The sequence below is a fragment of the Podarcis melisellensis genome, assembly GCF_964234715.1.
Source record: "Podarcis melisellensis genome assembly, chromosome: 8".
Classification (NCBI taxonomy): Eukaryota; Metazoa; Chordata; class Lepidosauria; order Squamata; family Lacertidae; genus Podarcis; species Podarcis melisellensis.
The window spans coordinates 37,014,360-37,027,763 of record NC_138540.1 but is presented as its reverse complement, the minus strand read 5'-3'; the positions used below and the strand labels follow the sequence as shown (position 1 = coordinate 37,027,763).

At 42.5% G+C, this 13,404-nt stretch overlaps 1 protein-coding gene across 2 annotated transcripts in view; it reads left to right on the top strand.

The window, feature by feature from the left end:
* Positions 1–13,404, top strand: part of CDH13 (cadherin 13) — a 657,553-nt gene that overhangs the window by 611,727 nt on the left and 32,422 nt on the right. For both annotated transcript variants that reach the window (XM_081924041.1, XM_081924042.1), the window contains exon 11: positions 7,603–7,745. In XM_081924041.1, coding sequence (XP_081780167.1) covers positions 7,603–7,745 — 143 coding nt within the window. The remainder of the gene's footprint in view (positions 1–7,602; positions 7,746–13,404) is intronic.

Below are 13,404 nucleotides of genomic sequence, written 5' to 3'. Positions count from 1 at the left end.
GAATAAGGAACACATGGTAGAAGATCACATGTAAGTCATTGGATCTGTTCAAGAAACTGCAAGGCAGAATTGGATTAAATGCTATCTTTATGGATTTGAGTGTTGCTATCTTGCAGTCAATAATCTACCCACCCTGCTCAAGAAGTGAATGTTACTGCTGCTACTGTTGATGCTGAATTATATCAGTAAATGAAGTGGAAAAACTCAGAAGAAACTGTGAAGAAGCAACTTCTAAGTGATTTCAAAATATAGGGAGACACGATTACACCAAAGATCATGTGCTTTTTTTAAAAAAATCATGCACTGCATAGTTTAACTATGGAACTTGCTCCCACAAAAGGCAATGAGGGCCACCAACTTGGATAGCTTTGAAAGCTATTGATGGTGACTAGCCATGATGGCAGTGCTCTGTTTCCAAAGTCAGAAGCAGTAAAGTTTCCAGATACCAGTCTCTGGAAACCACAGGAGGGGAGCATGCTCTTATGCTCAAGTTCTGCTTCTTGGTTCCCACAGTTTGGCCACTGTGAGAACAGGATGCTGGTCATTGGCCTGATCCAGAAGGACTCTTACATTCTGATGGAGGCATGTGAAGAAAGGATAGGAAAATCTGACTGGCCACTAATGAACCTTTGATCCAGCAAAGTTATTGTTGATTTTTTGAAAATTGTCACATTCTATAAGCAAACACTTCCAAATATATTACTGGAAGGTTTTCCTGACTGACTGATTGTAGGAATCAAATAATGTTCTCAGCAGGAAGACATGGCCATGCCCCATGGTTTATCAGCACTGATTTGGCACCTGCCCTGTTGTGTTGCTGGTGGAACTCATTTATGCTTCATTTTTGCTATCGTTTTCCATTGACTCCAAGTGCTAAGACCATTGATTGGCAGCTTCCCAGATCTGCCTTCTTCAGCCAGCATGTCATAGGAGAATGAGCCAAGACACCTATCCTCCTTCCCACAAACCTCTTTATGACTACACTGCTGCTGGCTCTGAACATTCCTAGTCTATGTCGCTGGCACATGTGATGGTACTGATTAGATTTCGGTGTTCTTATTGTTCCTGCTTGGAGCAAAGCATCATCTGCCCATATGACCGAGGTCTCAGCAACTTCCATGAAGTGTAGATGGCAAACAGCCTTGTGGATATGGCCTTTTAAACAGTTTGCATCCTCTGCCAGCAAGCAGAAATGGCTTTGGTTGCCATGATGATTTATTTCTGACTTGTAATGAGCAAAGCTAGTTGTTATTATTGGGGCGCAAGCAGCATCTGATGAAACACAAGACATACCCAGAACTGTATCTTAAACCTTCACAAACATGCTCATACCAAGAATAGTGCAGCTATGAAATTTTGAGCCAGGACTTCATTTGGATGATAATATATATTACTTCCATCCATCTGGGCAGCACCAACGATGGCTGTTTGCCCTGTATTTATGTTCATCCTAGGTTGGCACTAGTGGTTCTGATGAGGATGATCCCTTTTAAGATACTGTATTATGGCTTACATTTTTAACATTTTTCTGTGATTTTTTTATTATTGTACTTTCACTCTGGTTGCAAATTTTTTAACAGTTTGGTTTTTTTTTTGCAGTGCAAGGAATATATAAACTTAACAAACCTAATAAGTAGATCACTGTGATCATTTGGAGAAGCCCTCTTTATTGCCCCACAATCATTTCATGCTCATTTGGTTCATACATGAACCAGGGCTTATAGCATGGTGGCACCACTCATTTGGATGACTGTTCCTATTGAAATCAAGCAGGTACCGACCATCCTGGTAGTTCATCACCTGCAGAAAATTTATCTCTTTAGCCTAGCATTTTGAGAGAATTATTTTTTTATTCAATGCCAGTCATTTGTTGTGCACTTTATGTTTTCCTCCCTAACTTTATGATATTTTAATTATTTCATTGTATACCACCTTTCTAGATCTAGATATGAGTTGGAAGTCTATAAATATTCCTGTCAATAGAATTTAAATAAAAACTGTTCATATTTTTAAGGCTATTTTCTTCAAAAAGCAATAATTCTACTCTGAGACACTGGTTGTAAATAACCATCTGAAATGCATCCTGCCTACTCTTGATTAAGAACTTTTATTCTTTGTTGTTGCATAAAGGTGCCTTAAACTTTAATAAGAAACCGCAAGAGATTGACAGAGCCCCTGTTCAATCACACAAAGAAGATTAAACAAGATAGCAGTGACAGGTGGTACAGAAGTCCGTGGTGATAGTGTGAGCAACTATATTACAATAAAAGAGGTACCTTTCCATCAACAGCAAGGAAGAGGGGGATATGTACACTGCTCTCCCCCTTTTCCAAGGGGTACTGAAATTATTATGCAGCATTAATGCAACACGTTTACTGTTCACAGGGCTTTTTGCTAGCATTTGCAGAAACCCCCTCGGGTGGAAACATGTTATTGCTGTTTTATGGACAGGGAACTGAGGTCAAGGGCTGTTTCTCATTATACGTTCTATATCTGAGAGCGGAAAGCACATTGCAAAGCATACATCAGAAGCAGCTTGCTTGATGGGGCAAGGCCACTACCCTAGTTTCCTGGCAGGCAGGTAGCTGTACAGGTGAGGAGGAAAGGGAGGTCAGTGAGGTGCAAAGGTACCAGCCAGAGTAGGAGCTACTAGCTACGATGGCTATAGGTTCTACCTTCACTGTTAGATGCATTGTGACTCAGATATCAGTTGTTGGGAATCACAGTTGGGCAGAGTGCTGTTGTGCTCTTGCCCAGTTTGCAGGCTTCCCACAGGAATCTAGCTGACCACTGTGCAAACAAGATGCTGGACTAGATGGGTCATTGGTCTGATCCAAAGCTTGTCTTGTGTTCTACATCCACTGTCAGAGGCAATATGCCTCTGAGTACCAGTGCTGGGAATCACGAGTGGGGAGAATGTGAATGTACCCAGGCCCTGCTTTTATGCTTCCAAGAGACATCCAGGATGCTGGATCATGAGACATTGGTCTGATCCAGCAGGGCTCTTTTTAAAGCTATACTTCGTGAGTGGAAAGCCACACTGTACATGCATGTGCATTTTTGGCGCTTCACATATTAAGTGTGAATTTTGTAGGCAGGCATCTGGATCCCTGTACAAAATATGTCACAAGAAGTGGTCCTGAAAGCAGCATAACTTGCCCAGAGGAAGGGGAAATTCAGCTCAGCTTGTAGTTTATGAGAACCAAAATACAGCCACCCTTTAAAATTCACACTTCCCTGAATTTTGCAATGCCATTCTCCAGACAAAATATGTGTAAAAAAAGATTTGTAGACTAGCACAAACCTTACATAAAGATGCATATATTGATGAAAGCAACATGTAAAAATGGATTGGATTAGGGGGAAGCGCTTTGCAAAAAATGAGTTTATTGGGCAAAATTGCACGCAGAATGTGCTAAGTAGGGAGGAAATCACACTGATGAATTCTCATGAGGCCTTTTTTGTTGTTTAAAAAGGGAGTCCCAAACTTGTGGAAATGTCAAGAACTGAACCTATGGTTGGTAATGAGAAACTCAGAAAGAAACTAAGAAGTTGACAGGTTTAACCACCCAACCACCTCTATTTGAGGACCCACTCCTGGAAACCCCCCAAAGGGCATCCTGATTCCCCTCCCCCACCCAAAAAAGTGGCCTTGTGTTGTTTGTCTCCTGCTAAACGAGTTATGCTGAGCAAGATTTTCATGTAGTTCTTGCCTCCAAAGTTGCTGCCTATTACATGTAAGCCCTGCAGGGTATTCTGTTGCTGTCAGAGGAAGCTAGATACAGTGGTACCTCAGGTTAAGTACTTAATTCTTTCCGCAGCTCCATACTTAACCTGAAACTTTTCCTAACCTGAAGCACCACTTTAGCTAATGGGGCCTTCTGCTGCCAGCGCACCACCGGAGCACGATTTCTGTTCTCATCCTGAAGCAAAGTTCTTAACCTGAAGCACTATTTCTGGGTTAGCGGAGTCTGTAACCTGAAGCGTATGTAACCTGAAGCATATGTAACCTGAGGTACCACTGTATGTACATTATGAAACACAGGAATGTGAAGTGGGGCATCTGCATGTCTGTGGGGGGGGGGATTGTTGTTTTAGTCCCAGTTTCATTATTTTATGTGATTTTCTCTACCATGAGCCCTTCTCTTCGCATTGTTTCACTAGCGGAACTCTGATTTACATTTATAAAAAATAAACCAACAAAGAACAGTTGTCTTAGTTAAGCAGCATTATTCACTTACAATAGGTAATATTTCTGGTATTTATTTATTTTTTAAATATAATAACAACAGTATGCTCTGCCAAATTGTGCCTTACGTGCTTCAGCTTTGAAGTGCAAACCTTTGCGGAACAGCTGGGAAATGTATTGTGATCTGTTAGAACCTCTTGTTCCTCAGATGTCATAAACTTGAGGTGCTGATTTTTATTTTTTTTTATCAAATTGTTTTAGGGTTAATTGAGCATTTTCTGCCTGGGACTTGATTCACCTAGCCTTTTTCTGTTTTGATTCCTTTCTTTCTCATTTCAGCGCTATCTCTTGTTTTATTTTTTTAAGGAACAAAGGAATAATATGCATTAATTAAGAACATTGTTATTATTCTAATAACTCGTTTTCATGGGAGATAAACTCTTTAAATGGTTATTAACCCAGAAGTATAGGCAGAGTTGATGGACTGTATCATTCACTATACATTAGCGGCTGCATCTGTCGTGTTCTTTGCCCTTTCCCAATGGGGCCAACTTGTTCCTGGGATGCCAATAACAACAGCCTCATTTGTAGCAATGAGATGTTAACAGACTGGGTAGGGTTGCTATAGATGACACAGTCTTGATGGCATCAGAACTACTGTGCCTTTGTTCACCAACCATAAATATTGTGCCTATAATGTTCCAGTTGCATTGATGTCGAGGCCCAGGTTATACCCGGTTTGCACCCTACATTAAGAGCGCTGTTACTCTGCTTTGAACAATCATGGTTTCTTCCAAATATTACTTGAAATACGGGTGCTGAAAGTGTATTTATTTGCTTATGTCATCTGTAAGTAAGGTTCACCATTTTGTGTGTTTTTTTAAAAAAATCAAGCGGTGTATGTATTTTACAAAATAAATGAATATATCCTGCCTTTCTTCCAAAGAGCTCAAGGTGGCATACATGGTTGTCCCCATCTCAGTTCATTCCCACAACAGCCCTGCAAAGTAGGTTAGGCTGGGGGCAATGACTGCCCCAATGAGTTTCATAAGTGTATGGGGATACAAACCCTAGTCTCCCAGTTCACTTTCAGGCACTCTAACTACTACACCACACTGCTCTTGTTAGGTGGTCCCTATTCCCCCACAAAGCCACAGTTCCCAGAGTGGGTGTCTTATACACCACATTGTTTTTGTTTTTGTTTTGTTTTGTTTTTTTAAAAAAAATGAGAGTACAGTTTGTGAATGTATATACAGTTTGTGAATGTTTGTAAATAAATACAGTAAATTGCAACACATTTATTTTAGCCTTAGATTAGCTTCAGGGCTCTTTCAGCTTGAGTTCAAGCTGGTCTGCAGAGGAACATTTCCCCTTGAATTCAGCTTGATTTCCCTGCAAAGGGAAACAGCTGCGAAAGACAAAGCTTCCTTTGCCTGCATAGCTTGAAGAAATCAAATTACGTAGGCAAAGGGACTTCTTTCCTACAGAACCTGGCTGCCTTTACCCATAAGGTTTGAAATCCAGCTGGTCTGCAAAAGGAAATGCTTCACCTGATTGATGTCATGTGACTGACAATTGGATGAACCTGGCAACCTGTCAGTGTGTCCCATGGGGAGAGGCAGGCATCAGAATCCAGACCCCTACCCCTAATTCATGGTGCATATGCAACTTAACATAGTATTTTTATGTCTTGTGTTTATGTGTGTATGTGCACACACTAACACACACATAATCATTTTGGTATTACCTTTTTATATATGTACTGTATTTTTTGCTCTATAAGACACACCAGACCACAAGACGCACCTAGTTTTTGGAGGAAGAAAACAAGAAAAAAAACATTCTGAATCTCAGAAGCCACAATAGCAAGAGGGATCACTGCGCAGTGAAAGCAGCAACCCCTCTTGCTGTTCTGGCTTCTGGAATAGCTGTGCAGCCTGCATTCCCTCCATAAGACGCACACACATCCTCCCTTACTTTTTAGGAGGGAAAAAGTGAGTCTTATAGAGCAAAAAATACGGTATATAAAAAAACAATATCTGGAAGATGCCAACTTATTCCAGAAATATAAACTTTCTCCTGGGATGACAAGTGGGGACTCCAGATTGTATCTGGCATATTGAGCCAGTGGTTTCATTTCTTTTGTTTAATACAGAAAGATCAAAATTTGGACATTTAAGGCTGGTGTCAGGAACCCAGTGAATGCAAAGTGTATGGCTGTGGTTGTGTAGTAGAGGAGGAATCTCTGAGGAAAGGATTAACAGTTCCACCTGTGGACTATATGCATATTCCAAACCACCCAGCCAACTTTCATTCAATCAATAGGTGCTTCATGTTTGCAGCAATTTGGTAACTGGTTGGGATTTTCTTTGTGGACCAAAGGCTCCAGGAATGGCCATAGCTCAGTGGGAGAGCATCTACTTTGCATCCAGAAAGTCCCACATCACTTTCCAGCATCTTCAAGTAGAGAAACCCTAGCTTAGAAGCCTGGAGAACTGCTGCCATTCAGTGTAGATCTGGGTTTCCCAAACTTGGGTCTCCAGCTGTCTTTGGACTACAGTTCCCATCATCCCTGATCACTGGTCCTGCTAGCTAGAGACGATGGGAGTTGTAGTCCAAAAACAGCTGGAGACCCAAGTTTGGGAAACCCTGGTGTAGATGGACCAATGGTCTGGCACAGTGTAATGCAGCTTCCAATGACCCCATTGTACTCAAGTAGAGCCTAAAAGAACTATTTTCATGCTACAGACCATCTTTCCATCAACACAGACCTCTCAGCAATTAGTCTTCCACATTATGGAAATAAGCGAGTTATGATGACAATGAGAGACAGACAAGTGTGTGAAATTATACAAAACAATGTCAAAAATGGCAGGTAACAAGGGGCACAGATGCCCTTTAATGCAAACAGTACAAGTGTCATGTGGCACACGTCCATCATTAATGCTCCCAGCCCTTGATATGTATAACTTCCCCATTCTAGACAATAGATGTCTGTTTGATGGATAGATGGATTGTCCACATGTCATACAAGATCACAATTTGTGTCTGAACTGACCCTCACTTGACTTCATTCTTGTGACTTTTTTGCCACATCACATCCCTCATTAAGTGCCCATTGACTGATCTTTAATTTCTGCCTTGCTTAATGGCTAGGTAATGGGGGTTGCCTGTGTCATTTTCTTGTAAACTCAAATTCTTATATGGTCAGTGGTGATTGCACATTTCAGAAAGGTATCTGATAAACAGCTGGAGTGGTATGCATTTTTTTCTCCTTGCTTTGTGAAACTGGGAACTGCAATTCAAAGTATGAAGCCTCTAAATTAAGCCCCATGGTGCCTGTGCTCAAGATAAGTTCTGTATTAATTGAACTCAATTCACAGCTGATTATTGGGTTTTTTCCTCCCCCCTAGGTACTCCATTAACAAAGATCCAGCTGAATGGTTGGAAATTGACCCTACGAATGGTACAATTCGCACCAGGGGTGTCCTTGATCGTGAATCACCATTTGTTATCAACAATGTGTACACTGCACACTTACTGGCAATAGATAATGGTGAGTAATGGCAATTGATGAAAGAAGAAAGTGGTTGGTTTTCATCCCATTCATTGTATGTCACATTTTCCTTAAGAATCATTAAGAACAGCTCTGTTGAATCAGGCCAGTGGCCCATCTAGTCTAGCATCCTGTTCTCACAGTGGCCAACTAGGTGCCCCATTGGGAAGCTTTCAAATTAAATGACTGCAGCAGCTCAACAAAAGCATCATTGGTGGTCATTGACCATGCTTGCTGGGGCTGATGGGAGTTGTAGTTCAGCAACATCTTGGAGGTCCAAGGCCCCCCACCCCTGCTGTAAACAGTACTGAGCTAGATGGACTAACGGTCTGATTTGGTATGAGATAGTTTCCCATGTTTACATATCCATTCATGCACATCCATTCACATACAAGCAACCAATGCCTCTCCTCTTCATTCATCCATCTATTATACATTTGCAAAGTGGCCGTCTTCTTTTTCCAGTGGATCCAGCAAAAGAAAAATCTCAGAAATGTTCTCAAAAAGATTGTCATTTGAGAGATTGCTTTTCAGCTTTGACTCTGTTAGAAAGGACCATCCCCATTGTGAGGATGTATTTCTTGAAGAAAATAAAGGTCTACAGCCCAGTCCTCAGGAGGTTGGATATATTAGCATTAACAGATTTAATTCCCCCCCCCCCAAAAAAAAGAAATGATATCAAGCCCCTAGCACCACAGTTCCAATAACTAGCTTGACACACCAGAGACTATCCCATTTAACGTATAATAGCAATTACATTGAAAAGACAATTAAAAACCCCTTGTTAAAATGCAATATTTTAAACATATTTTGTGGATTAAGGTTCCTTCTGTCGCACATAATCTAAATTGGAAGGATTTTATGAAAACTCATTGCAAGTTACTTTTGTCGCACATTAAAGCCTGAGATGGGAGGGAGAGATGCTGCCTTTTCCTGCACAGCTGAAAGGCACAAAATAAATAAGGGCTTTGTGTGTAATGTTAGAAAAGCTAATATGCTTAACACTTCTCGGGGATGCAGCTGGTTTTTAGCTGCAGCGATGAATTGTGAAATGCTCTTTTTAAGAGGGTAATTTTACCATCTTTTTCATATTGCACGAGTCAGTACAAGGGAACATTTGCAAGGTTTTGACAAGAATATGGCTTTAAAATGCAAAACGGAGAGCAGGAAGAAGGTCCCCTTTGCCATGGTGATTTACTCGGATATTCATGAATGTACGTCTCTCGCAGAGCCATTTCTGTGGGAGACATTTTTTTTTAAAAAAAATGCTATTGAAATTATTCCGCATTCCGCATTTGTTGGTTTTGGATAATGCATCTTTTGTCGAGTGTTTGTGTTAGCTGTAATGTGATTAGAACCATAAGTTGCTGTTTGCAAAGCAATGTGTAGGAAGCTGGTATTAGAGGAGATGAATGTTCAAACACTTGGAGCAATGGCTACAGCAGGGAGGGGGAACCCTGTTCAGACCCAAGGCTGCATTCACTTCTGGATGACCTGCCAGCAGCCACATGCCACCTGTGGGTAGGGCGCAGAGCAAAAGTGGATGGTGTTGGAAATGCCAGTGTTAACCTTTTAGAGTGGGCTAGTTTCTGCCCATGCTCTAGCCCACACACCTGTCTCTGTCCTCCTTGCTGACTAGCAAGAGGCATTATCTGAGTTCAAGGACTCAATCATAGCTGGGCAAAGACACTCAAGGAGTATGTAGAAAAGGGCTGGAGTCCTGGGTTGGGTTCTGGGAGTCGGACAGATGTGGTGAGCTCCATTTGGCCACAGGTCTAATGTTCCCCACCTCTTGGCTACAGCAGAAAGACAGCCTTCAAAGGAGATGCATCCCTCTAGACATAGCGCCCAACTTTAGTCCAGGTGTTCCAATGAATTCACATGAGTAAGTGGACATTCTCTGCCACTCCTTAAAAGCTCGCCAGGTAGGCTGGGGAACTTGCTGAAACAACTGCACAGATTCTGTGCAGCCCTGAAACTCACGTTACTAATCTGGGATATGTGAACCATGCCCCTGGACCAGCATTATAGCTGCCCATCCTTCACCTTGTAAGGGCTCCTGGGCTACATTTGGCTCCTTCCTTGCCGCTGAGTGTATGCTATGAATCTGCTTTAATAATGCCTCACTTTGATACATCTAAGTAAGTACACATAGTGCCATGTGGTCTTTTTCGGGGCGGGGGAGCCAAACCAAAGTGGATCTTGGGTCCCATCTAGCAGGGCTCCTGTTATGTGTACAATTAGATCCGCAATTCCATCCAGAGCCTTTTTGGCTTCTGAGAATTGCACATCAGTGCCTTCACTGTTCTCCTTCACAGAGAACTTGAAGGACCACACATTTCCACAGTTTTACTGACTGTGTGCAAGTCAGTAACTTAAAAAACACTGTGATGAATGGATGATCCAATGTTCAGCTGCTTGAGCTCAAGCTGCAGCTAGTGCCATATTGACTATTAATAGCAGGATAGCTTAACCTACAGTTCACGGAAACCAGCTGCAAGCTGATGGTCCTGTTCAGGGTTCACTAAGTGACTAGCTCAAGATTTGTGATGGTGCGCTTTAGCATTAGCTTAGGTCAATTCCCTCCACTGGGTTTGGTTCCTTGAAGGAATATTGTTGATCTCTGTTATTCTGTGACCAAACTTAAGGCACGAATGCAATGAAATTATTCCTCCATAATTTTCCTAGCCAACCAACACTAATGCTTAATTTTCTCAAGATTATTATGTTCCCAATGAGCTACATAATGCATGTAGGCTGGTGCTTGAATAATCCAAAGCAAGTATGAAATGATTCCTAGATCTTTCAGAGAAGGTTAAATTAACTGAAAGAGTATCAAATGGAAATACTTTGCTGTCTCTGGGAGAGCAGTAGCATCAATAAATGTCAGTGCTAACATACCGATCTTTTTGTCCTTTCAATATTACTAGGAAGTTGGGATGGGAGGGAGATTAGATCCAGGTCACATTCAAACATGAACCTACCTAATTCAGACTTTCTGAAACAACATGCAAACTAAAACACAGCCACCCTTTGAAATCCTTGCTTCTCCAAATTTTTCAATGCAGTTCTCCAGCAAAGTATTGTGTGCAAAAATGCACATACTAGGGTAATGTGTGCATAGAAATGCATTGTGTTAGTCAACATGCCATACAAACTTGTGTATTTAGCTGCTTAATTTTCAAGAAGAGCTTTCTTTTTCTAAATCAATGTGGAAATTTCGAGAACTGAACTTAAGCTAGGAACAGTGAGAAACTGAGAGAAACTGAAACTAATAGATAGACCCATTCCCTCTGGGGAGGACCCGTGACTTAATGGCAGAGCTCGTTTTCAACATGTGGAATGCCCTGAGTTCAAATTCAGAAATGAAAGAGTTTCAGATAGTGGGACTAAGAAAACTCCCTGACTGTGAGTCCTGCTAGGCAGTGGTATAGTGGTAAAATTTGAAGGGCAAGAGGTCATAATGACAACTTCCACAGCCACTCTCCCAAAATCAGTCCCATAAGTGTTGCCTCAAGGAGATTCTAAAATTGCAGTTAGTTGTGTTGATCATCATAATCGTCGTCATCATTATTATTATCAGGCTGTATCCAACTACTGTATTTTTGCTCCATAAGACACACTTTTTCCCTCCTAAAAAGCAAGGGAAAATGTGTGTGTGTGTCATGGAGCGAATGCAGGGGGGAGGCAGGCAGGAAAAGCCCCCAAGAGCCGCACACAAGCTCCATGCGGCTCTTGCAGGCTTTTCCCCAGGAGAGAGAAGGGACTGACTGGCCGCAACAGTGCTTTCTTCCACCTCCTAGAAAAGCCCACAGGAGCCACGCACCCTTTAAAGAGCATGCAGCTCCTGCGGGCTTTTCTACGAGGTGGGAGAAGGGACTGACGCAGCCAGCCAGTCCCTTCTCCCTCCTCAGGGAAAAGCCCCCAAGAGCCACACACACACTCCACTCGGCTCTGTAAAGGGAGCGCTGAGCAGAGCCTGGGATGCATACAGGCTCTGCTCAGTGCTCCCTTTAAATAATATTTCCCCTTAAATCCCCCCTCTAGAAACTAGGTGTGCCTTATCATCAGGTGTGCCTTATGGAGCGAAAAATACGGTAAATAATTTCCCTCGTGCAAAAAGTTTTAGCTGCACAATGGAACTTTCCCACTCTAACCTCTGACCGTGTGACATGTCAACCTGTCCCAGTGGTTCCTCCAACCCTCCAGAGAAGATTTATAGAGCATGAGAAGAGAGGGTAGTGAAGTTCCATTGTGCAGGTAAAATGTCTTGTGCAGGTAGAACTATCTACTTGGATAGTGACGAGAGAGAGAGGGGGAGAGAGAGAGAGAGAGAGAGAGAGAGAGCATTATTATTTGTATTAACTAAATATCTTCAGTCAGCTGAAATACAACCTTACTAATCATGAAATGCAAAAAATCCTGGAAATAAGTCAACTGGGAGGAATTTTCAGCTCACTCTTAGAACATTTGGAATCAAGAGGTGATCAGGGAGATGGCTAAGTTTGCTGGGGACACCAATCAGTTCTGGGTGATGAAAACAAAGACAGATTATGTGGGGCTCCAAAAAGATTGCTTCAAACTAAGTAAAGTAAAGGGGCAAACACAATGTAATGTAAGCAAGTGTACACTAAGTATACACTAAGCTAGTTGTTGGGGGATGTGAGTGGAAGAGGGCTGTTATCTTTATGTCCTGCTTGTGGGCTTCCCAGAAGTATCTTGTTGGTCCTTGTGAGGCGGGCTCTTCTTATGTTGCCAGAACTGAGCTCCACTGAGTCTAATGGGACTTACTCCTGGGTAAGTGTGCACAGACTTGCTTCCTTAAACTCTTATTGGAAAAATCTTTGCTATTGAATAGTTGATGGAGCACAGTATTTAATTTCATAGATAATAAAATGTGACCTTTTCTGTGGATGGGATCTCCCTTTTATAACCCTCTCCTCAATGAATGTCCTAATTTGCTTTGTAGTCTCTTGCTTTCTGTAAAGGTCAAGGCACTATCTGTAGTGTATGTACTCTTATCTCCCCCTTTTTTTATTAAAGGCTTATGTGGACACAGAAGCTCTAATCTATTAAGAGAGAAATTAAATTCTGAAGGAACTTCCACGAAGCAGAGTTAGCACATTAAAGTGGATCAAACCATGTTTAATCTGGAAGTGGATTGAAAATGGAACAGCCAAAGGCAACACTCAGAAAGCATTAGAGGTTTCAGGCTACTGAGAGAAAACAAATTTCAATACATATTCACGTGTGCTTAAAAGTGATTTGCTTCCTTGTTGGTGGGAGCTGTAGCAGCAGAAAACATCAAAGGAAATCCATGGTTGCTATGGACAGCCTTAGATATCAGTGACGTAGCGTGGGGGTGCACTGGGCGCAACATCTGGGGGGGGGCTCGCCGCCTCCGGAGTCGCCGAAGAGCCTCAGGCGCAGGCTGTAGCAGAGCCCCATGTCTCGCGGAACCGACGAGCTGTGCGCGCGTCTGGGCTGAAGGCATCTGGCAGGCAGCGGCTCTCAGCACTCGCCAGGGTCCCCGCGCGTCAGGGCCGCTGAGGGCGCGCCAGGCAGCCCCTCCTCACAGCCCCACTGCTGCCGCCGCCGCTGCTGCTGCTGCAGCCACTGGGCCATGTTGCATTTTCCTCGCCTCTCTGCCCTCCTCCTC